We start from the raw sequence: 27,195 nt of genomic DNA, 5'->3' as shown, positions 1-27,195 counted from the left end.
TTGCAGCGCCAGTTGAACTAAAATCGGGCAATCCGTTCCTAACCTAACATTTTAAATAATAGATCATTTTGAGTCACCTGGTTTTGACACTGTCTTTCGACGGCAGCCATATTGCCGGGGGGGCAGACAACTGAATTTAGCTGTATGGATTTTCATTGTTATTTGTGATCTCCTGGTGTTTAATAAACTGTTTCAAAGGAAGCAAAGTACATTTAGTTGATATGTAGAGAGAGACACTGTTAAAAACTAAAAACATCATCTGTGCTTTTGGAAAGCCTGTAAAATATAATGTTTTTGAATCATTATCTTTAAATGACTCTTCTGACAAGCCAGACGATTTTGGTTTTTCTTGCAATGTATAATTTTTTGATTTGCAAAATTGAGATCTTCTGATAGACAATTTATACACAGCATTTTGTTCACTTTTTAGTTGGCTATTGTCATCAATTTGTTGAAGTTGTTCCAAGTAAGATACAGATACTTCTGTAGATGGACCTGCAGTGGGTTCCCTGTCCATGTTCATAGCTAACATGCTCTCACTTTCATGCTCATCTTCCTATATAAAGGTCTTATTACAGATAAATTATAACTTTTGTACAAAAACTTACTATTATGAGACGTTTGGTTTAACGCTGAACTGCTTGAACATGCTGCACTTTGTACATTTTGGGTTTTAAAAAAATAATAATGGATACCTGAGACAGTGATTTGCACAAATTCGTGCATTATTAAGGAAGGTTTTACTTAAATCCCCACGTTTTGAAGCGGCAACCCATTTAAGTCGACGTTCTTTTGACAAGGCGTTTAGTTGTTCTTCCCGGTTCTTCAACGCTTTGGGAATCTTGAAAAATCGAACTTTGTCCCTTTCTGCTCTATTTCCACAATGCACGACTGAACAAAACGACGGCATTTTTCTACAATCTTCTAAACTCAATCGAAAATTTCTCTGGTTTACATTTAACTAGTGGGTTTGTGTGCCCCCCCGGCAATATGGCTGACTTACGTTTGACGTTTGTGACGTCACCGCGAAATGGTCTATACGACACTGTCCACCGCCCTCTGTACAAGAAAGCCTAGAATGTCACTTTTAATGGCGGCGTTAGCGGTCATTTAGCGGTTTTCGTTTTGCACACAAACCTATGCAGATGCAGTAGAAAATATGTTTTTTTTTTATTTTTTCGTGTAGTTGATTAGAAGTTGTGAGTGAAAAATCAAAGAACGCTTCATTCCTGATCCAGATATGTATAGATATGGCTTTTTATACCCAATAAAGTCCAGCCAAAGCAAGTTTGGTTAGAACCTTTTGTCCTGGAAAGTACAAGACCTTACTTTTAAAATGTAAATGTGCCAATGGAACTTCTAAAAGCTGTCCTGCTTTTTCAGAGTAAACCTTTGTTGCTCTCAAAATGCAGGCGGCCTCAAAATGTTACTCACCTTAATATGTATGTAAGAGGCAATAAGTTTACTGAATGAGAAAGCATATTGTACTTACCACTGAGTATTGTGTTGGGAGTAAAATCATTCCAGTTCAAAGCTTTCAACCACTGTTGGGTTCGAGCAGGGTCTTTTGGAAAGTAAAAGACTGACACTTTTGGGCCTTTCACCAAATTGCTTTTACAATTTGGCCAACAACAAGTGGACGGCATATTGTAGAGGCAATAGAATTTAAATTAAAAAACCAACAACAAATTATAGAACAATGAAGGAACAATAACAATAGTGATAACACAATAAAATGAACACAAACTACACTTTCACTAGAACAATAAACATATAAACAACAATATATAATAGCAAACAAAAATTACTTTGGCAAGTAATCCCAAGTCTTGACTTTAAACCTTAAAAATTAATTTAATCATCGAAAAACTCAATTTCCACAATACAAACAAATGCAAACTGTCAAACCAGTATTTCGGCCATATTGGAATTTTTGGCATGCACCTTCTTGGCTTTCTTGTACAGAGGGCGGTGCACTGTCACTTCATATTTATGAAACAGTGCTAAATTCCTAACCAAAATCAATGTAAACAAAGGAAGAAATGACAGCTGGAATGCCCGAAACTCTGTTTTCAAAACTGATCACCAGAGGGAGTACTATCATGAAACGCCAATTGTAAAATAAAATTTGGTGTATGCTTGGTTGCATACGCGTTACTAGCGCTCCGTTATAACACGATTGACCAAGTGTATTGTTTAAAAGACATGGTGGGAAGGTGAAGAGAAAGTAACTTAACGCACGTGAATAAAATATTCAAATAGTCGCAAATAACCTACCAAGGTATTACTCATACCGTATAACGCCTCGCCCACCGTATTTGTTTAAATATATACGCGATAGTGTGATGTACGAAAAGAAATCTTGGCAGTTGTGTCTAGTGCTTGTATAGGTTTATGGTTTTACAAAAAAACTGGAAATAAAGGCGGGAAATGAGGACAATTACGTGCTCGTGACGGTGCGTTTAGTGCAACAATACGGAGTGCAACAATGCTTTTAAATCTGATCTGGAGGAATTGCAAATTCAAATGACTTTATTCGGAAATAATGGCTTTTATTGAAAAATGTTTCTGCTGTAGTCTGCCAATCGCATGTGGATTTTTTGCTACTTATTTATTGGTAAATATATCAACAAAATCTAAATATCTTACATATTATTTGTTACTGTTATAGGTATACACCCAGGGGTGTAAAAGGGGTAATTCGTGAGGTGGAAAATATCTTTTTTTTGAAAATTTAATGGAAAATCTCAATTTTTGAAAATTTACTGAAAAATTTCAATTTTTGGAAATTTACTGGAAAATTTCAATTTTTGAAAATTTACTGGAAAATTTCAATTTTTGGAAATTTACTGGAAAATTACTTCATGCCTTAATGAGAATTTTTCTTGATAGTGTTTTCTGTTGAAAATTTACTGGAAAATTTCAATTTTTAAAAATTTACTGGAAAATTTCAATTTTTGAAAATTTACTGGAAAATTTCAATTTTTGGAAATTTACTGGAAAATTACTTCATGCCTTAATGAGAATTTTTCTTGATAATGTTTTCTGTTGAAAATTTACTGAAAAATTTCAATTTTGGAAAATTTACTGGAAAATTTCAATTTTTGAAAATTTACTGGTAAATTTCAACTTATGCTGAAATGAAAATTTTTCTTAATAGTGAAAATAACTGTCCAAATTTGTCATTGTTATAGTCAATGCATTCTAATGAGATCTAAATTTAATGATTAAAAGTAAGACATTAAACTTTATTTGGATTGATATTGGATTGTTGTACAATTAATTGTTAAAAAAAAATTATTTTAGAATTTTCAGATTTTCCAATTTTTTCCGAAAAATTACCGGAAACTTTCTGAAAAATTTGTATATTTTATGTGTTAACAACACTTTTCAAAACAATATTAATTTTTAAAAATATAGTATGTTCTATGTTTTCCCTTCTCTATAACACATTCCCGGTATAAAAGCTTCAATTTTTCGGTAGCGTGACATTTCTCCTGTATATGGTATAGAGGTTGATCAAAAGACAATTTCAAGGGCTACAAATTGGTATATTGAACCACCCTGTAACTGTCAAAATAACAGAGTTATGGGCTGTCATAGTAAAAACTGTCAAAATCAAACTTTACAACCAACAACTCAGTTAAAACAGTAAATAACTCAGTTATTCGACGTTTTGGGTAAAAACGCTATACAGGGTGGTCAAAAGTGAATTTCAAGGGCTACAAATTGGTATATTGAACCACCCTATAATTGTCAAAATAACCGAGTCAATACAATGCAGTAGTTTACTTGTTTAATTTTTATTTTCTAAAAAAAATACCAAATATGAATCTAAAATACAGGGTGTCCCAAATTTGAGCAACAAACCAAACTTATAATTTTTTTATTCGATTTTTAGAATCTACGTCAAATTCTAGGCCTCCTTGATGTAAAATGTTTGTATCGATATTCAATTGTTTTTGCTCTAACAGCCTTAATTTGACCACCCTCCTCGAAAGCAGAAATTCCCAATTTGAGCGAAATTTTGGTGCACTTTTCCAGAAAATCGTCCATAACTCGCTTATTTGAAACACCCTCTATAAACACACCGTACAACAAAAGAAAGCTAATGAATGGAGCTATCACGTAAAGTTGAGTGGGCACGGCTAAATTGTCCCGTTTAACCGCTAGAGGGCGTCAAAGTTGCTTCTCGCTTTTTGCAGTTTTTGCTCAATATCTCAAGAACTTTTTAGGTTAGAGGTCTGACATTTTTACCACAAATGCACCTCGATGGGATGCATCTTTTACTGTCTATACACTTTTTTGGTACCATGCACCGTTTGACCTTGAAAAATTAAAAACTAGATCTGTCACAAAATTTAAAGGGTTATAATAAACATTTTGAATTTTTTTAGAGAAAAATTTTGAATTTTTAAAATTAACTTCCACCGGCTCAATTCTTTCAGATTAATGATACAAAAATGACGTGAAGTGTCATTTGTTAAAATGTCATTTTTTAAGGGTGTCAGGCACTGAAAACTGTCAAAATTGACACAATTTCAAGATCATCTCCGAAACAGTGCTAGTTAGAGCAAAATGGACGACAGATTCGTGTTTCTCAGGTTGGAATTAATTAAAAAGGTCACTTTGGTCGAGGAAAATCCAATGTGGCCGCGGTTAGTATAGTAGGCCAAAAAATTCCTAATTTGAACTAAATTTTCGTGCACTTTTCCAGAAAATTGTCCATAACTCGCTTATATGAAACATTCCCTATATACACACTATAAAGAACGAAAGATAATCAATTGAGATATCACGAGACGTTGAGCGGACACGGCTAGGTTGCTCCGTTTGACCGCTAGGGGGCGTTAAAGTTGACTAACTTTGTTTTTTGCTAAATATCTCAAGAACGCTTCAGGCAAGATTTCTCAAATTTTTATATTTTAAAATAAGTTCCTCTGTCAAATGTCTTGCTGATATAAAACTGACTCACCCTGTATATTTTATAAGGTAAAATTTGACAAAGTGTTGGTTTGTTAGGTTAGGTTAGGTTAGGTTTGTGTTTAATTTAAATTGGCAATCAAATAAATATTTTGGAAAAAAAAGAAAATTTACGGTGTTTTTACTTACACGGATGTAAACTAACTCAACCATGAAAATGTTAAAAGTAAAGTAGGCAGGTACAATGAAAAGCACTCCAGTTGAACTCGTTTACACCGCATTCTTTACACGGCGACTTTCGTTGCACAAATTTTCAGGTAAAAATAATTCACCTGCCGTAATTGTTGAATAATTCATATAAAAAGTGATATAAGACTTTTACTGCTAATATTATTTTCGGAATTCGTTTAGCATCTTCTTATTTTACAGAAAGAGAAAGGGAGCAAACAATCAATTTAATTTGTTGTTTTACGGCGATTTATCATGCTTTGAAGAAGCTTTCTAATGCCATTTTTTTCCTCTTTTCAGATCGCTTATCTGATTGCTTTCGCTTTTGAACTGATATGGATTGTCTGGGAATCCTCCAAAACACTGCCTGCCTTAGCTGTCATACTTTCCGCGGGATATTTCGCGTTGAGCATCTTTGCCGCTTTACTTCTCCATGGATTAGCCACCGTGAGTATAATTTAGATAATCTACAAGGAAAATTAAACTAAATTGGGATGACGTCACTGGCGTGATTGTCACGCCAAAAATATGTTTTTAAGGTACTTTACCAGTAAAGTAAATATTGTATTTTACCCTGTACCCAAAGTTTAGTCACCCTGTACCCAATTTTTGAGATAGAATTTTGCTTTACACCTTTGGAAAGAGGAGCTCAAGACGGTTAATTTGAGTGGTGCAACCTCCCTAAACTCCCTAAAATAACTGAGTTACAGGGTGTTCAAATTTGAAACCACAATTTCAAGAAAATTTGGTGCATCAAACCAGTTTTTGCTAAATAAGTCAGAAACAGTGAAAGTCGTTTTTTTTGTAGAAAAGTCTCCTTTTCACGTTAATTTTCGTGATTCTGAAGACAATTTTAAGTTTCTGCACTACTTATTTATGCATGCACTACTACCAATTTTAACTAACTGCATACGTGATTTTGACGTAAAATATTGGTTTTCAAGTACATTTTTATGATTTTGATGTCAATTTTTAGTTTCCAACTCAATTTTCACGACTTTAAAATCAATTTTTAGGTTTCGAGCAAAGTTTCACCATTTTGAAGTTACTTTTCATGATTTTGACAGAAATTGTAAATTTTTAAGTCAATTTTTATGATTAATAAGTTAATTTTAAGGTTGTAACTCATTATACATGATTTTAAAGTCAAATTTTTCTTTTCAAGTTAATTTTCATGATGCTGAAGACAATTTTAAGTTTATAAACTGTATACGTGAGTGAACTGTAAAGTTTCAAGGTTTTTAAGTACATTTTCGCGATTTTGAAGTCAATCTTCAGGTTTCAAGTAAAGTTTCGCCATTTTGAATTTAGTTTTTATGATTTCATCATAAATTGTCAATTTTCAAGTCAATTTTTATGATAAATAAGTTAACTTTAAGGTTGTAACTCATTATACATGATTTTAATGTCAAAGTTTGCTTTTTAAGTAAATTTTCATGATTTTGAAGAAAATTTCAAGTTTCTAAGACAGTACACGTGATTTTGACGTAAAATTTGGTTTTCAAGTAAAATTTCAGGGTTTTTTAAGTACATTTTTATGATTTTGATGTCAATTTTTAGTTTCCAACTCAATTTTTACGACTTTAAAATCAATCTTCAGGTTTCGAGCAATGTTTCACCATTTTGAAGTTACTTTTCATGATTTTGACAGAAATTGTAAATTTTTAAGTCAATTTTTATGATTAATAAGTTAATTTTAAGGTTGTAACTCATTATACATGATTTTAAAGTCAAATTTTCCTTTTCAAGTTAATTTTCATGATGCTGAAGACAATTTTAAGTTTATAAACTGTATACGTGAGTGAACTGTAAAGTTTCAAGGTTTTTAAGTACATTTTCACGATTTTGAAGTCAATCTTCAGGTTTCAAGTAAAGTTTCGCCATTTTGAATTTAGTTTTTATGATTTCATCATAAATTGTCAATTTTTAAGTAAATTTTTATGATAAATAAGTTAACTTTAAGGTTGTAACTCATTTTACATGATTTTAACGTCAAAGTTTGCTTTTCAAGTAAATTTTCATGATTTTGTAGACAATTTCAAGTTTCTAAGACAGTACATGTGATTTTGACAAAAAATTTGATTTTCAAGTAAAATTTCAGGGTTTTTAAGTACATTTTTATGTTTTTGATGTCAATTCTTGTTTCCAACTAAATTTTCACGATTCTGTTAAGTTAATCTTCAGGTTTTAAGTAAAATTTCACCATTTTGAAATTACTTTTCATGATTTTGACATAAATTGTCAATTTTTAAGTCAATTTTCATGATGAATAAGTTAACTTTAAGGTTGTAACTCATTATATATGATTTTAATGTCAAAGTTTGCTTTTCAAGTAAATTTTCATGATTTTGTAGACAATTTCAAGTTTCTAAACTGTATACGTGAGTGAACTGTACAGTTTCAAGGTTTTTAAGTACATTTTTATGTTTTTGATGTGAATTTTGACTTTCCAGCTAAATTTTTACGATTTTGAAGTCAATTTTTAAGTTTCAAGTAAAGTTTCACCATTTTGAAGTTACTTTTCATGATTTTGAATAACTTGTCAATTTTCATGATAAATAAGTTAACTTTAAGGTTGTAACTCATTTTACATGATTTTAACGTCAAAGTTTGCTTTTCAAGTAAATTTTCATGATTTTGTAGACAATTTCAAGTTTCTAAGACAGTACATGTGATTTTGACAAAAAATTTGATTTTCAAGTAAAATTTCAGGGTTTTTAAGTACATTTTTATGTTTTTGATGTCAATTCTTGTTTCCAACTAAATTTTCACGATTCTGTTAAGTTAATCTTCAGGTTTTAAGTAAAATTTCACCATTTTGAAATTACTTTTCATGATTTTGACATAAATTGTCAAAATTTAAGTCAATTTTCATGATGAATAAGTTAACTTTAAGGTTGTAACTCATTATATATGATTTTAATGTCAAAGTTTGCTTTTTAAGTAAATTTTCATGATTTTGAAGACAATTTCAAGTTTCTAAGAAGTTACTTTTCATGATTTTGATATAAATTGTCAATTTTGAAGTCAATTTTTATGATAATTAAGTTAATTTCAAGGTTGTAACTCATTATACATGATTTTAACGTCAAAGTTTGCTTTTCAAGTAAATTTTCATGATTTTGAAGACAATTTCAAGTTTCTAAACTGTATACGTGAGTGAACTGTAAAGTTTCAAGGTTTTTAAGTACATTTTTATGTTTCTGATGTAAATTTTTAGTTTCCAACTAAATTTTCACGATTTTGAAGTCAATCTTCAGGTTTCAAGTAAAATTTCACCATTTTGAAGTTACTTTTCATGATTTTGACATAAATTGTCAATTTTTAAGTTAATTTTCAGGATAAATAAGTTCACTTTAAGGTTGTAACTCATTATACATGATTTTAAAGTCAAAGTTTGCTTTTCAAGTAAATTTTCATGATTTTGTAGACAATTTCAAGTTTCTAAACTGTATACGTGAGTGAACTGTACAGTTTCAAGGTTTTTAAGTACATTTTTATGTTTTTGATGTGAATTTTGACTTTCCAGCTAAATTTTTACGATTTTGAAGTCAATTTTCAAGTTTCAAGTAAAGTTTCACCATTTTGAAGTTACTTTTCATGATTTTGACATAACTTGTCAATTTTCATGATAAATAAGTTAACTTTAAGGTTGTAACTCATTATACATGATTTTAAAGTCAAAGTTTGCTTTTCAAGTAAATTTTCATGATTTTGTAGACAATTTCAAGTTTCTAAACTGTATACGTGAGTGAACTGTACAGTTTCAAGGTTTTTAAGTACATTTTTATGTTTTTGATGTGAATTTTGACTTTCCAGCTAAATTTTTACAATTTTGAAGTCAATTTTCAAGTTTCAAGTAAAGTTTCACCATTTTGAAGTTACTTTTCATGATTTTGAATAACTTGTCAATTTTTAAGTCAATTTTCATGATAAATAAGTTAACTTTAAGGTTGTAACTCATTATACATGATTTTAAAGTCAAAGTTTGCTTTTCAAGTAAATTTTCATGATTTTGTAGACAATTTCAAGTTTCAAGTAAAGTTTCACCATTTTGAAGTTACTTTTCATGATTTTGACATAACTTGTCAATTTTTAAGTCAATTTTCATGATAAATAAGTTAACTTTAAGGTTGTAACTCATTATACATGATTTTAAAGACAAAGTTTGCTTTTCAAGTAAATTTTCATGATTTTGAAGACAATTTCAAGTTTCTAAGACAGTACACGTGATTTTGACGTAAAATTTGGTTTTCAAGTGAAATTTCAAGGTTTTTGAGTACATTTTTATGATTATGTCGTCAATTTTTAGTTTCTAACTCAATTTTCACGATTTTGAAATCAATTTTTAGGTTTTTAAGTAAAGTTTGGTCATTTTGAAGTTAGTTTTCATAATTTTGAGATAAATTGTGAATTTTCATGATTATTAACTTAATTTTAAGGTTGTAACTCATTATACATGATTCTAACGTCAGTTTGCTTTTCAAGTAATTTTTCCAGTCAATTTTCATAATTCTGAATCCAATTTTAAGTTTCTGACAGTATACGTAATTTTGATGTTAAAATTTGGTTTTCAAGTAAAATTTCAAGGTTTTTAAGTGCATTTTTATGATTTTGATGTCAATTTCTAGTTTCCAACTCAATTTTTACAACTTTAAAATCAATCTTCAGGTTTCGAGCAAAGTTTCACCATTTTGAAGTTAGTTTTCATGATTTTGACATAAATTGTCAATTTTTAAGTCAATTTTCATGAGAACTAAGTTAACTTTAAGGTTGTAACTCATTATACATGATTTTAACGTCAAAGTTTCCTTTTTAAGTTAATTTTCATGATTTTGAAGACAATTTCAAGTTTCTAAACTGTATACGTGAGTGAACTGTAAAGTTTCAAGGATTTTAAGTACATTTTTATGTTTTTGATGTAAATTTTTAGTTTCCAACTAAATTTTCACGATTTTGAAGTCAATCTTCAGGTTTCAAGTAAAATTTCGCCATTTTGAAGTTACTTTTCATAATTTTGACATAAATTGTTAATTTTTAAGTCAATTTTCAGGATAAATAAGTTAACTTTAAGGTTGTAACTCATTATACATGATTTTAAAGTCAAAGTTTGCTTTTCAAGTAAATTTTCATGATTTTGAAGACAATTTCAAGTTTCTAAGACAGTACACGTGATTTTGACGTAAAATTTGGTTTTCAAGTAAAATTTCAAGTTTTTTTTTCATTTTTACGATTATGACGTCAATTTTGAGTTTCTAACTCAATTTTCACGATTTTGAAGTCAATTTTCAAGTTTGAAGTAAAGTTTGGTCATTTTGAAGTTAGTTTTTATAATTTTGAGATAAATTGTCAATTTTCATGATTATTAACTTAATTGTAAGGTTGTAACTCATTATACATCATTCTAACGTTAAAGTTTACATTTCAAGTAATTTTTCCAGTCAATCTTCATGATTCTGAACCCAATTTTAAGTTTGTAACACAGTACACGTGATTTTGACTCAACTGAAGTATATTCAACCATTCACCCTGTATCAACAAAGTGAGATACAAATTGTAAATTTTCAGGAGGTACACAAAAGTAGGTTCTATTTTGTATTAGTATCCCCTTGGTTGGTTCATCAGAAATCATGTTTTGCTTCTGTTAAAACTACATTATTGGTTGGTATAAGTTCGAGTATACTTCTGTCAGCATGTCATTTGTCAGCTGTCGGATTAGGCGCGAATCGGTCTTACTTTATGTTCATTATCCAACACAAGTTTCTACTTTTGTTACAATAACGTTTAATTAACTACTAAATCAAATTTTACTTCATATTTTCCTCGTTTAATTCACGCTAACATAATCCTTCATCAGCTTCTTCGCTTCTTCACCGATTAACAACCAAATTATTTCACTAGATGACCTATTTGATACAGTAAAGCATGTCTCCCACATAAAAAAAATACCGTTTCCTTTAGTTTTGCAATATATTATTGTAAACTTAAATGGTTAATTGTTTACATAAACATCCGCTAAATTTTCGAGCAGTCAAGTGAAGAAACTTGATTTCAAAACTTAACAGAGAGGATTTGTTTGAAGACTCTCTCTACAACTACAGAACATTCTATTGTCTTATAAAATGTAAGATGTAAATAATGTAAGAATTCACACGACTGGTATAGTAAATTAAAATAATAATTATATACTTGAATTGAACTAGAATATGTAATTTACTGGATTAAGGTCGGTTGCTTTTTTCGACCCGATTAGTACCGCTTGCCGATAACGAGATATTTAATTTGACAAACTAGATTGCAGCATACTAAATAAATTTGAATATATTTTAAAAAAACTGCGGTGTTGCACATATAATTACCTAATTTTCCTGCATGTTTCAACGCTTTCTGTTTAAAATTATTCAGTGTATTTAAGAATTTCTTTGTTGTTGGACCGGATGATTAGCACCCACTCTAAACCAAATTGATTTTATAATAAGAAGTATGTAATTATAATAACCAGCTGTTAGGTAAAGGAAAAAATGCTACAAAAAGTTAAGAAAAACCTGAGAAAGGTTTATAAATAAGGAAACAGAGAACCATTACTTGATGCTCCTGATAAACTAAATAAACCTGTTCCTTGGTTCTCTAAGGTCGTCTGTGATCTAAGCCTTATCAATAGGGCAAAATTTTAGGATTTTAGTAGGTAGAAATATTCAAATTTCTTTTGGTCGAGCTTCAATTCAACTTCTGATAGATAGTTTCGTAACTTAAGACATTAATTCTTCCTCTTCTTCTTTATCAGCCACATCCTGTCCACTCCTGGATGTAACCTCTTTCAAGTTTCTCCATGCTGTCCTATCAAGTGCCATTTGAAACCACCTGTTCCCTGTTTGTTTTTTAAGCCATCATTTCTGTGGACTTTCTGCTCTTAGCTTTGATCTTCTTGGTCTCCAGTGTATCATCTATTCCGCGATCCGTTCTATCACATCTACTACCCTAGTTTTCTCTCGGATATCCTCGTTTCTCTTCTTGTCCCTGAGAATAATACCGAGCATCATGCTCTTTGCATCATTCTTATTTGATTTGCCGTCCTTTTGGAGGGTATCATCGTCCCTAAACCGTATAGGACACTACCGGGAGTATAAAAGTGTCAAAAAGGGTTCGTTTGAGGTTAATTTTATTCTTCTTCCACTTGTAGAAGGCCCATGGTCTGCCCAGGGGTCTTCATCCTGCTGACGTGTACGTTCTAGTATCATCGTCGAGCTCTACACCATCTTAGGATATCATTGGCTTGTTAGGATTCGTTCTTGTCTCTGCTAGGTCATTATTGGCCTTACGCAAGTTTTATAGACTCACATGCTTCTATATATTAAGCTCCATTCACGTTTCGTTTGACTTCTTCCTACAAATTTCCTCGGCTGGACATCTTGCAACCCAGGTAGTCAAAATCCATGACCTGCTCTATCGGTACGTCAACAATTACTAGTTTACATCTTGATGATGATATTGTTAGATGAGCTCCCTTCGGAGAAGACACTTGTGACCCATCATAAGCTAGTACCCCTGCAGTTCGATGGCCCTGACAAAGCCGCAAAGCTTCTTTGGTCTGGGATATCTAAGAGGTTGATCACACTCTTACCCCAAAGTTCTTTTCTGATCGTCGCAAGTGCCGGACACTGTGTGAGAAGGTGTATCGGAGTTTCCTCGTCTTCCAGACACAAAAGCGACATTCCGGATCCTGTGACCAGAATGCGCAAGTGTCTTCTCATCAGTGACAGTGACCCGTGAGAAGTCCTGTCATACATTTGAGGTCCTTTCTGGATAATTCCATCAGGAACTTGGTTTCTTGGAAAGAAGCCCATGAGACATCGCGGCTGCCGCATGCCTCCGGCCTACTCCCAAGCAATATCGGATCTTTGCCAGAAGATACGATCCACAATGGCGGGTGAGTTTAAAATGAACTCCCCGCATCGGATGATTGCGAAGATCTCGGCTTGGAAGATGGTACAGTGGCAGCCTAGAGGGAAGCTAAGCCTCATCTCCGAAGTCGCACCATACACACTTGCCCCTGTCACGGTTTTGGATCTATTTGTCCCCAGAGAAGGGAGGATAGAGTTTCGAGAGAATTCCCAGTCCTCCCTCTCGGGTACTACAAACTTTAGAGGTCCGCTGGACAGAAGCGTCGGAGGCACCCGATCCTGCTTCATCAACCAGTTTCTCCCTCCAGCCCCCGAGATGACCCCACGATTCAGCTGAATCAGTAATCAGCCTATTGAGACCTGCCAGTCTGTGGGCTGCCCTGGAGGCTTCTTTTTGTATAAATAGGTGCAGCTGCTCGAGCCCTTGTTGGGGCAGTTTAGTTTACATCTTATTGGGTCTTCTGCGATGGTCATCGATTTTGTTGTTCCTATCTTCCTTGTTGAAGACAGTAGTTTTTGCAGATTGTCTTCGGCTTCGGCTATTAGAACAGCGTCATCTGCATAGCAGAGAACTTCTATTTCCATATTGCCTAATTCTGTATCCTAAAGTGGTCTCCTTACAGCGTCATCTGCATAGCAAAGAACTTTTATTTCCATATTGCCCAATTCTGTATCCTAAAGTGGTCTCCTTGACTCTGTCTAGTATATTGTTCATTATGATGTTAAATATCAGCGGACTTAGGCTATCCTCTTAACGTATACCAACTGCATTGTTTACTTCTCCAGTCAGTTTGGAGTTGATTCTTATTTGGCTTCAATGTGTTGATTACATCCTCCAATCTTACTCCATCAAACGCCTTGGTTAGATCCAAGTATTCCAGGGACTTCATGGTAAAAACCGCATCTATTGTAAGAACAAAAGCCTTGTTCATTCAGCGGTGGGTGGGGACTTACTTTGGTAGCTAAAATGCTGCTAAATAGTTTCATTGATGAGCTTAAGAGGCAGAAGATTGTTGTGCTTTTTCTCCATTCGTCAGGAATTTTTCAGTTTTGTTAGTTCTTGGATTAGTAGGTCTCCTCCATATTGAATGAATTGAATCGTTATGTGCTTCTGCTGCTTCTACTTCCTCTCCTGTTATAATTATTTCCTCCCCTTTATCTAATACCATATTGTGTGTCTTGTTCCGGGTGTTTCTTCATCTCTCTTAACATTCTCTATACTCTTTTTTGGTTTTTCAACAGTTTTAGCCAGTTACTTCTGTACCCTGAATATTTCATAATCTCTTCAGTATTACCAATTTTCATCCGTTACACCCTCGCTTCTACGAAGGTGTTTTGAAGGCCATATTACATATTACAGCACAAAACATAATGAGTACTTGTAATATTGCCACCTATGTACTTCTACGTATAGTAATAATTACTAGAAATGTTCCCCATATATGAAAAACCTGAATGAGTGTGGTCGAATACAGCTTAATTGGACTTGGTTTACTTGGCAAGGACTGCATTTACGGTAAATTGTAAGGTCGTCATTTAAATTCACAGATTTAATAGAGAAAGTAAAACATTTAAAATTGAAAATCCGGACGTGTTGTTTTCTCTCAGGTTTTATTTACTTATTTGCCATAACAATTTCCTGTTAAGGAAATTGACTTTTCTACACTAAGCTGTTCACAACCTACCATTATTTATTATCTGCTTGTTTTTTTTAGAATGTGATTTGCATAGTAAATTGGGTTTTTCTTTTGTAGAAAAATACTCTGTGCTTGATAACATGGATGTTTGCAACCACCATACTTACCATTCCGGAAGCTGGGCTTGCCATATACATGAGCGTCCATTACTGGGTAACACCATATTTTTATAATTTCTAAGTCTTTAAAATGTAGTTCGCCTTTTCATCCTGTATAACAATAATAATAAGTAATTTCCTTTTTAAATTCAGGGTATAGGTCACATATACGGAGTTACGGAACTCACCTGCTGGTTGCTGAGGATTCTAGTCAACGTGATTCAACTTGTCCTAATCCAGTCCCTCTACACGATATGGAAGAACGAGGATTTGATGGACAAAAGACTGCAGGAACTCACTGGAGTCTCTGTTGGACCTGAGGGTGCGTCGCCAATCAACAGTCAATACTACCAAAATAACGGATATGACGTGTCTGTTGATCAGTTGGACGGAAGTTTGAAAAGGTAAAAACACAATAAATTGTTACTAAACTAAAATAAGGTAAGAATTTTATTAAATTAGGTAGAATATTTTTCATATTTAGCCGGATGTGAACCAAAGGCCTCAACGTTTCTGGCCTGAAACGTAGAGGTCGCTAGATAAGTCGAACAAACTTTCCTAAATAAGGATCCTAAAGTTCCTTGGGTTCTCTGTATCTGTAGTGTGGGGAGGGTGAGTGTAGACTCACAGCACTTAGGCCACATGTGATCCACTGTACATCCTCCCGAGTTGTCCTCCTAGGTCCATCCTGCCTTTCCCAGGAAGGTGGACAGGTCACTAGGGGACATCTCTTTTATGTCGGTAGGTGTAGGCCAAGACTCACCGAACACACACTCTCTTATTGACGATAACTCCGGACACTCGCATAAGACACGACAGTTTCATCTTCCTGTTCACACATTCTGCATAGAGGTGTGTCCACTAGCCCCATAGTATGGAGGTGTTTCCTTAGTTGACAGTAGCTAGTCAGAAATCCTACTGTTGGACGTAGGTTTTTCCTGGTCATCCAGCCAAAATATTTCTTCGGCTCCAGCTTCCCAGGGTCACCCAGGGTGATCATGGCAAGACTGCCATCCTTTGATTCCATCCCATCTCTTTAGGGATTGAGCATGGGAGTAGCGTTTGGCTAGTTCCGCAATTGTCGAAGTCATCAGGCCGTAGGTGAGTCGGCAATGCGATTACCTTTGCTCCTGAAAAGTGAAAGACCCCATGTACGTCCCACTGTCCTCCGACATTGCTCATAAGCCATATATGCTCTTTTTGCTCTGCTTTGTAGGTGAGAGTTCCAGGTTAACTTCCTGTCGCGGGTAATACCAAGGTATTTCACCTCTTCAGAGAAGTTTAGTTTGCCTTTGAAGATTTCGGGAGGTTTTAAGCCCGATAAACTTCTTTTCCTGGTGAAAAGGACCATCTCAGTCTTGTCGGGATTGATCGACAGTGAGTGTTCCTTACACCATGTTTCTATTAATTTGAGCCCATCCTGCGCTCTATCGCACAGTGTGTTCACAAATTTGCCGGTCTGCAAGATAACTATGTCATCTGCGTATGCAATTGTGTAGAATCCATTATTGTTGAGGTGATTAATTAGGGTATCCAGAACTATATTCCAAAGAAGGGATGATAAGACCCCTCCTTGTGGACATCCCTTCATGACCAGTCCTCTCACTGTGATGTCTTCTACATTGATACTTATTGCTCTACTGGAGAGCATCTTCAGTGTCCATTATCCTACTGCCAGGGTTACATTACTGGAGTTGCTGGGTAACTGTCGGAAAGGTTGTTTTATCAAACGCTCCCTCGATATCTATGAATATCCAATGATCTTTCGATTCTGCCAACCACTTGGTGAAGGGCCGAATCAGTGGACCTACCCGGAGTATATGCATGCTGATTTGGATGAAGTGGGTTATGAACCAGCACCTCATCTCTTATATACCACTCGCAAAGCCTCTCCATTGTTTTTAAGAAGAACGATGTGAGACTAATTGGTTGGAATGCTTTTGGTAAGGTGTGTAATCCATCCTACCTGGTTTGGGTATAAATACCACTCGTACTTCCACTTACTGGGAATATACCTCAAAGCTCGGAATACTCCAACCAGGTACGGCATAAGAATGTCCATTCCCCATTGAAGTAGGGCTGGTCTTATACCGTCAGGTCCTGGTGACTTGAAGGGGAAAAAGCCGGATATGGCCCACCTTATTTTGTCTTCATCAATTACTGCACTAGCACATTGCCAGTCGTATTGCGAAGGTGTTGTTGGTACTTCCGTCCAGTTCGTCGTTCCAGGAAAGACAGAACCTGGGAAGTGAGTTTCCATAAGAATCTCAGCGCTCTCTTGGAGGTTGGCGGACTTGTCGCCATTTTCCCTCGTCAGGATGCCGATACTCTTGTGGTGGTTATTTAGGAGTGCTTTCTGTAGCCTAGAGACTTGTGGGAAGTCTTCGACTGCCTCACAATAGACTCTCCAGGCTTTCTTCAGACTTTTTTAAACTCTCTGAGGTTGATATAGATAGGTCCGACACTTGCCAGACCTCAATTTTTTTGATGTTTTGGCTGTCGCCAGCGTATTTAGGTTAAAGTAACACATTTTCCATCGTCAGACGTATTCCATACTAGAGAACCGACACACGTGCCTAGCAAATACAATACAACAATTTCCTGTATAATTTTGTGACACTTCTTAGCGGTAGATTAGAAGCCTTACAACCTTCGCTGAATATTAATTTTCATTTAACTGTTAACAGCTTTTGCTCCAAAGACAATAGCATAGCAAGACTGGCTGGTCTTTACATTTTGTTCACGTCTAGTGCAGTCAATTAAACGCATTCTTTAAGCTTAAAGTATTTTGTGTTGATTTGGTGTCGAAGTTTCTATTGTCCCAGACGATTTAAAAATAATGGCAAACACGCAGTTTTTTGCTACTTTAGTTTAGAAAACAGTCACATCTAGATTTTTTGGATCAGAATTTGCTTAAAACAACAATTTCTAAGCAAACCTAAATTTGGGAGTAAATTTCTGGATCAGATTCAGCACAGAAAAACGCTAATGAACCTAACCTAAATTTGTGCAGCCATCAAAAATTTTTCTCGTCTTTCTGAGTACAAATCTGAATTTTTTGGATCAGAATTAGCTTAAAACAACGTTTTCTAACCAAACCTAAATGTCTGAGTAAATTTTTGGATCAGATTCAGCACAGAAAAATGATTTTTTTTATTTTTAGGGTAACCCCCTTTTTACTTTTTTTTTCTTTTTTATGGGAAAATGAACCAAAATTTTGTCTAAATGAAGGTTTTTCGTGGCCTACTATACTGAATGGTTGGACCACCCTGAACTCCCAAAAATAACCAAAACACCGGATGTTCAAATTTTGATTTAATTTTTGGTACAAAATGCACCAAAGTAGTTTTTGGAAAATATCTCGAAAACGGTTAGATTTACATAAAAACCACAAGAGTGCAAAATTGTTCCTAATGGACCACTAAACCATACTACGTAACGTTTGAATTTCAATACAGTTGCCTGTATACAGGGTGGGCACGAAATTGTTAGTGGATCATTATTTTTGCTCACCCTGTACACAATTTTTTAGATACAATTTTTTGCTCTACACCACTGAAAAGAGCAGTTTAAGACGATTCTTTTGAGTGGTTGAACCACCCTGAACTCCCAAAAATAACCAAAATACAGAGTGTTAACTAATTTTCGGTAAAAAGTGCATCAAAGTAGTTTTAGAAAAATATCTCGAAAACGGTTAGAGTTACATAAAAACTACAAGAGTGCAAAATTGTTCGTAATGGACCACTAAACCAAACTACGTAACGTTTGAACTTGAATACAGTTGCCTGTATACAGGGTGTGCACGAAATTGTTAGTGGATCATTATTTTTGCTCACCCTGTACACAATTTTTTAGATACAATTTTTTGCTCTACACCACTGAAAAGAGCAGTTCAAGAGGATTCTTTTGAGTGGTTGAACCACCCTGAACTCCCAAAAATAACCAAAATACAGAGTGTTAACTAATTTTCGGTAAAAAGTGCATCAAAGTAGTTTTAGAAAAATATCTCGAAAACGGTTAGAGTTACATAAAAACTACAAGAGTGCAAAATTGTTCGTAATGGACCACTAAACCAAACTACGTAACGTTTGAACTTGAATACAGTTGCCTGTATACAGGGTGTGCACGAAATTGTTAGTGGATCATTATTTTTGCTCACCCTGTACACAATTTTTTAGATACAATTTTTTGCTCTACACCACTGAAAAGAGCAGTTCAAGAGGATTCTTTTGAGTGGTTGAACCACCCTGAACTCCCAAAAATAACCAAAATACAGAGTGTTAACTAATTTTCGGTAAAAAGTGCATCAAAGTAGTTTTTGGAAAATATTTCGAAAAAGGTTAGTTTTACGAAAAAACTACAAGAGTGCAAAATTGTTCTTAATGGACCACTAAACCAAATTACGTGACGTTTGAACTTGAATACAGTTGCCTGTATACAGGGTGGGCACGAAATTGTTAGTGGATCATTATTTTTGCTCACCCTGTACACAGTTTTTTAAATACAATTTTTTGCTTTACTCCACTCAGAAGAGCAGTTCAATAGGATTCTTTTGAGTGGTTGAACCACCCTGAACTCCCAAAAATAACCAAAATACCGGATGTTCAAATTTTGATTTAATTTTTGGTACAAAATGCACCAAAGTAGTTTTTGGAAAATATCTCGAAAACGGTTAGATTTACATAAAAACTACAAGAGCGCAAAATTGTTCCGAATGGACCACTAAACCAAACTACGTAACGTTTGAACTTCAATACAGTTGCCTATATACAGGGTGTGCACGAAATTGTTAGTGGATCAATATTTTTGCTCACCCTGTACACAATTTTTTAGATACAATTTTTTGCTCTACACTACTTAAGAGAGCAGTTCAAGACGATTTTTTTGAGTGGTTGAACCACCCTGAACTTCCAAAAATAACCAAAATACAGGGTGTTGACTAATTTTTGGTAAAAAGTGCATCAAAATATTTTTTGGAAAATATCTCGAAAACGGTTAAATTTACATAAAAACTACAAGAGTGCAAAACTGTTCTTAATGGACCACTAAACCAAATTACGTGACGTTTGAACTTGAATACAGTTGCCTGTATACAGGGTGTGCACGAAACTGTTAGTGGATCATTATTTTTACTCACCCTGTACACAATTTTTTAGATACAATTTTTTGCTCTACACTACTGAAGAGAGCAGTTCAAGACGATTTTTTTGAGTGGTTGAACCACCCTGAACTCCCAAAAATCACCAAAATACAGGGTGTTGACTAATTTTCGGTAAAAAGTGCATCAAAGTAGTTTTTGGAAAATATCTCGAAAACGGTTAGATTTACGAAAAAACTACAAGAGTGCAAAATTGTTCCTAATGGACCACTAAACCTAACTACGTAATGTTTGAATTTCAATACAGTTGCCTGTATACAGGGTGTGCACGAAATTGTTAGTGAATCATTATTTTTGCTCACCCTGTACACAATTTTTTAGATACAATTTTTTGCTCTACACCACTGAAAAGAGCAGTTCAAGAGGATTCTTTTGAGTGGTTGAACCACCCTGAACTCCCAAAAATAACCAAAATACAGAGTGTTAACTAATTTTCGGTAAAAAGTGCATCAAAGTAGTTTTTGGAAAATATCTCGAAAAGGGTTAGATTTACGAAAAAACTACAGGAGTGCAAAATTGTTCCTAATGGACCACTAAACCAAACTACGTAATGTTTGAATTTCAATACAGTTGCCTGTATACAGGGTGTGCACGAAATTGTTAGTGAATCATTATTTTTGCTCACCCTGTACACAATTTTTTAGATACAATTTTTTGCTCTACACCACTGAAAAGAGCAGTTTAAGACGATTCTTTTGAGTGGTTGAACCACCCTGAACTCCCAAAAATAACCAAAATACAGGGTGTTAACTAATTTTCGGTAAAAAGTGCATCAAAGTAGTTTTAGAAAAATATCTCGAAAACGGTTAGAGTTACATAAAAACTACAAGAGTGCAAAATTGTTCGTAATGGACCACTAAATCAAACTACGTAACGTTTGAACTTGAATACAGTTGCCTGTATACAGGGTGTGCACGAAATTGTTAGTGGTTCATTATTTTTGTTCACCCTGTACACAATTTTTTAGATACAATTTTTTGTTCTACATTACTGAAAATAGCAGTTTAAGAGGATTCTTTTGAGTGGTTTAACCACCCTGAACTCCCAAAAATAACCAAAATACAGAGTGTTAACTAATTTTCGGTAAAAAGTGCATCAAAGTAGTTTTTGGAAAATATCTCGAAAACGGTTAGATTTACGAAAAAACTACAAGAGTGCAAAATTGTTCCTAATGGACCACTAAACCAAACCACGTAACGTTTAAACTTCAATACAGTTGCCTATATACAGGGTGTGCACGAAATTGTTAGTGGAACGTTATTTTTGCTCACCCTGTACACAATTTTTTAGATACAATTTTTTGCTCTACACCACTGAAAAGAGCAGTTCAAGAGGATTCTTTTGAGTGGTTGAACCACCCTGAACTCCCAAAAATAACCAAAATACAGAGTGTTAACTAATTTTCGGTAAAAAGTGCATCAAAGTAGTTTTTGAAAAATATCTCGAAAACGGTTAGATTTACATAAAAACTACAAGAGTGCAAAATTGTTCGTAATGGACCACTAAACCAAACTATGTAACGTTTGAACTTCAATACAGTTGCCTGTATACAGGGTGGGCACGAAATTGTTAGTGGATCATTATTTTTGCTCACCCTGTACACAATTTTTTAGATACAATTTTTTGTTCTACACCACTGAAAAGAGCAGTTCAAGACGATTTTTTTTGAGTGGTTGAACCACCCTGAACTGCCAAAAATAACTAAAACACAGGGTGTTAAAGTTTTGAACTAACTTTCGGTAAAAAAGTGCACCAAAGTAGTTTTTGGAAAATATCTCGAAAATTGTTAGATTTACATAAAAACTACAAGAGTGCAAAATTGTTCCTAATGGACCACTAAACCAAACTACGTAACGTTTGAACTAAAATACAGTTGCCTGTATACAGGGTGTGCACGAAATTGTTAGTGGATCATTATTTTTACTCACCCTGTACACAGTTTTTTGCTCTACACCACTGAAAAGAGCAGTTCAAGACGGTTATTTTGAGTGGTTGAACCACCCTGAACTGCCAAAAATAACCAAAATACAGGGTGTTGACTAATTTTCGGTAAAAAGTGCATCAAAGTAGTTTTTGGAAAATATCTCGAAAACGGTTAGATTTACATAAAAACTACAAGAGTGCAAAATTGTTCCTAATGAACCACTAAACCATACTCCGTAACGTTTGAACTTGAATACAGTTGCCTGTATACAGGGTGTGCACGAAATTGTTAGTGGAACGTTATTTTTGCTCACCCTGTATACAATTTTTTAGATACAATTTTTTGCTCTACACCACTGAAAAGAGCAGTTTAAGACGATTCTTTTGAGTGGTTGAACCACCCTGAACTCCCAAAAATAACCAAAATACAGGGTGTTAACTAATTTTCGGTAAAAAGTGCATCAAAGTAGTTTTAGAAAAATATCTCGAAAACGGTTAAATTTACTTAAAAACTACAGGAGTGCAAATTTGTTCTTAATGGACCACTAAACCAAACTACGTAACGTTTGAACTTCAATACAGTTGCCTGTATACAGGGTGTGCACGAAATTGTTAGTGGATCATTATTTTTGCTCACCCTGTACACAATTTTTTAGATACAATTTTTTGCTCTACACCACTGAAAAGAGCATCTTAAGACGATTATTTTGAGTGGTTGAACCACCCTGAACTCCCAAAAATAACCAAAATACAGGGTGTTGACTAATTTTCGGTAAAAATGCATCAAAGTAGTTTTTGGAAAATATCTCGAAAACGGTTAGATTTACATAAAAACCACAAGAGTGCAAAATTGTTCCTAATGGACCATTAAACCATACTACGTAACGTTTGAACTAAAATACAGTTGCCTGTATACAGTGTGTGCACGAAATTATTGGTGGATCATTATTTTTGCTCACCCTGTACACAATTTTTTTAGATACAACTTTTTGCTCTACATTACTGAAAAGAGCAGTTCAAGACGATTTTTTTGAGTGGTTGAACCACCCTGAACTCCCAAAAATAACCAAAATACAGGGTGTTGACTAATTTTCGGTAAAAAGTGCACCAAAGTAGTTTTTGGAAAATATCTCGAAAACGGTTAGATTTACATAAAAACTACAAGAGTGCAAAATTGTTCCTAATGGACCACTAAACCAAACTACGTAACGTTTGAACTTCAATACAGTTGCCTGTATACAGGGTGTGCACGAAATTGTTAGTGGATCATTATTTTTGCTCACCCTGTACACAATTTTTTAGATACAATTTTTTGCTCTACACTACTTAAGAGAGCAGTTCAAGACGATTTTTTTGAGTGGTTGAACCACCCTGAACTCCCAAAAATAACCAAAATACAGGGTGTTGACTAATTTTCGGTAAAAAGTGCATCAAAGTAGTTTTTGGAAAATATCTCGAAAACGGTTAAATTTACTTAAAAACTACAGGAGTGCAAATTTGTTCTTAATGGACCACTAAACCAAACTACGTAACGTTTGAACTTGAATACATTTGCCTGTATACAGGGTGTGCACGAAATTTTTAGTGGATCATTATTTTTGCTCACCCTGTACACAATTTTTTAGATACAATTTTTAGCTTTACACCACTGAAAAGAGCAGTTCAAGACGATTCTTTTGAGTGGTTGAACCACCCTGAACTTCCAAAAATCACCAAAATACAGGGTGTTGACTAATTTTTGGTAAAAAGTGCATCAAAGTACTTTTTGGAAAATATCTCGAAAACGGTTAGATTTACATAAAAACCACAAGAGTGCAAAATTGTTCCTAATGGACCACTAAACCATGCTACGTAACGTTTGAACTTCAATACAGTTGCCTGTATACAGGGTGTGCACGAAATTGTTAGTGGATCATTATTTTTGCTCACCCTGTACACAATTTTTTAAATACAATTTTTTGCTCTACACCACTGAAAAGAGCAGTTCAAGACGATTCTTTTGAGTGGTTGGAACACCCTGAACTCCCAAAAATAACCAAAATACAGGGTGTTCAAAATTTGAACTAATTTTTGGTAAAAAGTGCATCAAAGTAGTTTTTGAAAAATATCTCGAAAACGGTTAGATTTACATAAAAACTACAAGAGTGCAAAATTGTTCGTAATGGACCACTAAACCAAACTATGTAACGTTTGAACTTCAATACAGTTGCCTGTATACAGGGTGGGCACGAAATTGTTAGTGGATCATTATTTTTGCTCACCCTGTACACAATTTTTTAGATACAATTTTTTGTTCTACACCACTGAAAAGAGCAGTTCAAGACGATTTTTTTTGAGTGGTTGAACCACCCTGAACTGCCAAAAATAACTAAAACACAGGGTGTTAAAGTTTTGAACTAACTTTCGGTAAAAAAGTGCACCAAAGTAGTTTTTGGAAAATATCTCGAAAATTGTTAGATTTACATAAAAACTACAAGAGTGCAAAATTGTTCCTAATGGACCACTAAACCAAACTACGTAACGTTTGAACTAAAATACAGTTGCCTGTATACAGGGTGTGCACGAAATTGTTAGTGGATCATTATTTTTACTCACCCTGTACACAGTTTTTTGCTCTACACCACTGAAAAGAGCAGTTCAAGACGGTTATTTTGAGTGGTTGAACCACCCTGAACTGCCAAAAATAACCAAAATACAGGGTGTTGACTAATTTTCGGTAAAAAGTGCATCAAAGTAGTTTTTGGAAAATATCTCGAAAACGGTTAGTTTTACATAAAAACTACAAGAGTGCAAAATTGTTCCTAATGGACCACTAAACCATGCTACGTAACGTTTGAACTTCAATACAGTTGCCTGTATACAGGGTGTGCACGAAATTGTTAGTGGTTCATTATTTTTGCTCACCCTGTACACAATTTTTTAGATACAATTTTTTGCTTTACTCTACTCAAAAGAGCGTTTCAAGATGATTCTTTAGAATGGTTGAACCACCCTGAACTCCCAAAAATAACCAAAATACCGGATGTTCAAATTTTGATTTAATTTTTGGTACAAAATGCACCAAAGTAGTTTTTGGAAAATATCTCGAAAACGGTTAGTTTTACATAAAAACTACAAGAGTGAAAAATTGTTCCTAATGGACCATTATACAAACAATACAAATAGTGTATCATTTCAGATACGGTTCAATGCCACATCTTTGGAATAACTTACACATGTTACCATTACCAGTACCTTACGGAGGATACCAAATATCGACCACCAGTAGCGAATTCAATGCCAGCGTGTTCGTTCCCGATGCTTACCAAGGTGGATTACCATTAAGTAGTCTAAATCAACCAGATTTCAAGCACCATAACTAATTTTAAGTGAAAGTTTCAGACAAAAAAGCACATTCTATGATGGATTTGCGTTTTCTGGACCATCCAAGTCTGAGCTACGCTCAGGAATGGTTAAACGATTCGGGCAGTCTGACAGGTTATCTACAATCCCCTGTATATTGCGACAAACCGCCTCCTAGAGCTATGTCGGAAGTAAACTACTCCACTTTGCCCCCGAAACTGAGCAGATGCAAATCCATGGATGCTCTGGATGAGAACGACAAGGGCAGTCATATAATTAAGAACAGATCCGGATTTTATGCCAGACCTATGGAAAATTACGGGGTGCCAATTTATTATGGTCCGTTGGATGGTCCGGACTTTCTCATTTACAAAAAACAACTGGAGAGGCTCAATAGCAGAAACTCGTTGAGTAACAATTCTGCGGACGAGATTTCCAAGTATAGGGATGTTGCGTTGTAAATTTGTCGGCCATATTTTGTTAGGATTTTTACTGTTAATTTAATTTTTACTTATTTTACAGTACAGGGTTCTCCTAAATTATCAAAAAAAAATTAATTGAATAAATAATAGACCAGGAGATGGAACACCCTGTATATTTTCTGATGAGTTGATAGATGTTTTTATTCTGATATTTACTTTGGTCGTTTTGGAATTATTCGCATTTAAAGTTTTTTCAAAATTACCATGAATGGTAAGAGATTGATGATGACGTAATTTGACAGTTAAATTACGTCATAGTGACGTCAATTTTGGAAAAGTGGAAGAAAAAATCAAAATTGTTGATCAATTGACGTATCGAAGGACCAAAAGTTCCTGCACCGCTGCATCGTTTCCTTTGATCGCTCACAACTCCCCTATTTGACATATTTTCTAAGACCTATCATATGCCGGGTGATAGCTAATGAATGGGGCTGTCACGTGACGTAAAATTGGCAACACTAGGTCGCACCGTTTGGCCGCCAGAGCGCGCCAAAGTTCACAACAGCGCAAAAACGTTATTTCACGGTCGACAGCTGTCGAATTTAGACTAGTAGGGCTGTAAAAGTCGCAGGCAAGATGGAAATAGGTCTGATTTACGCGGTACCAATTTTGGTTTCCTATATTATCTCGATTTAAAGGCGCAATTACACATGTTGTCACAATTATCGAGTCTCCGGCCTATTCGAGGCGATAATTGGCTTTTGGTCCTTCGAGCTAGATAATTGGCCTTCGGCCTGGCAACGGCCAAAGTGGGCCTAAAACCTACGAAGGTCGAGTATTTTCCCGGCCAGTATAACAAGTGTTTGTTTATCACAGTTCAAGTACTCAAATCTGTAGAAAAATTATTACCTCCGCTCGTGAAAATATGAGTTTTCAGTTTCAATTTCAGTTGAGTTTTTTTTGAAATAACGGTAATTTTTGGGTTCCACGTAGCCCTGATATAGTAGATTAATTGTAAAAAAGCCAAAACGACTATTTTCACTGGAACAGTCAATTTTCATCTCATCAACCAACGTTTGGTTCGTCAGGAATATGGAGTGAAACAATCAAAACATATGTTAATAGTTTGACAAGTGATTGTCACGATATGTCAATTTTGACATCAGATACGTACGTTATTTCACTCAATTATACTTCAGTTGATTTTTTTTTTAAATCCATATAATCAGACTCATATACAATACATTCAAAATTAAGTTTTTTCTAAAAAGTGATATAATCCAATGCTACCATAGAATATTATGTAAAATGTAAATAACACAATTTTAACTACCGTACCCCCCCCCCAAATAACTACCATACTTCTAAATGAAAATATTAATTAATATATGTTTTGTTTTTAACTAAACTTTGGTGTTTTATTATTATTCCGACGAAGAAGTCCATGGAGGAGTCATCGGAGAAGGGTTTTGTAGGTATGACATTATTATGGCTGAGAGCGAC

General features: G+C 34.4%; 1 protein-coding gene across 1 annotated transcript; it reads left to right on the top strand.

Annotated features, from left to right (window-relative positions):
* The first annotated feature begins 2,203 nt into the window (after positions 1–2,203).
* On the top strand, positions 2,204–27,036 carry Rcd6 (Reduction in Cnn dots 6). Its single transcript, XM_081980868.1, has 6 exons — positions 2,204–2,617; positions 5,452–5,598; positions 14,807–14,902; positions 15,001–15,251; positions 25,107–25,252; positions 25,304–27,036. The coding sequence occupies exons 1-6, from the start codon at positions 2,546–2,548 to the stop codon at positions 25,729–25,731; spliced, it is 1,140 nt and encodes a 379-aa protein (XP_081836994.1). The 5' UTR covers positions 2,204–2,545; the 3' UTR covers positions 25,732–27,036.
* The last annotated feature ends 159 nt before the right edge of the window (positions 27,037–27,195 follow it).

The sequence above is a fragment of the Ips typographus genome, linkage group LG5, assembly GCF_016097725.1.
Source record: "Ips typographus isolate SLU linkage group LG5, UJ_Ityp_2.0, whole genome shotgun sequence".
Taxonomy (NCBI): domain Eukaryota; kingdom Metazoa; phylum Arthropoda; class Insecta; order Coleoptera; family Curculionidae; genus Ips; species Ips typographus.
The sequence above is the reverse complement of the archived record's forward strand: the minus strand, read 5'-3'. Positions and strand labels throughout refer to the sequence as shown.

Coding starts and splice junctions, on each gene's coding strand:
- Rcd6 (XM_081980868.1), top strand. CDS start 2,546: ATGGCTTTTATTGAAAAATGTTTCTGCTGTAGTCTGCCAATCGCATGT. Junction 2,618..5,451: donor TTTTTGCTACTTATTTATTG/GTAAATATATCA, acceptor TCCTCTTTTCAG/ATCGCTTATCTGATTGCTTT. Junction 25,253..25,303: donor CCAAGGTGGATTACCATTAA/GTAGTCTAAATC, acceptor TTTAAGTGAAAG/TTTCAGACAAAAAAGCACAT.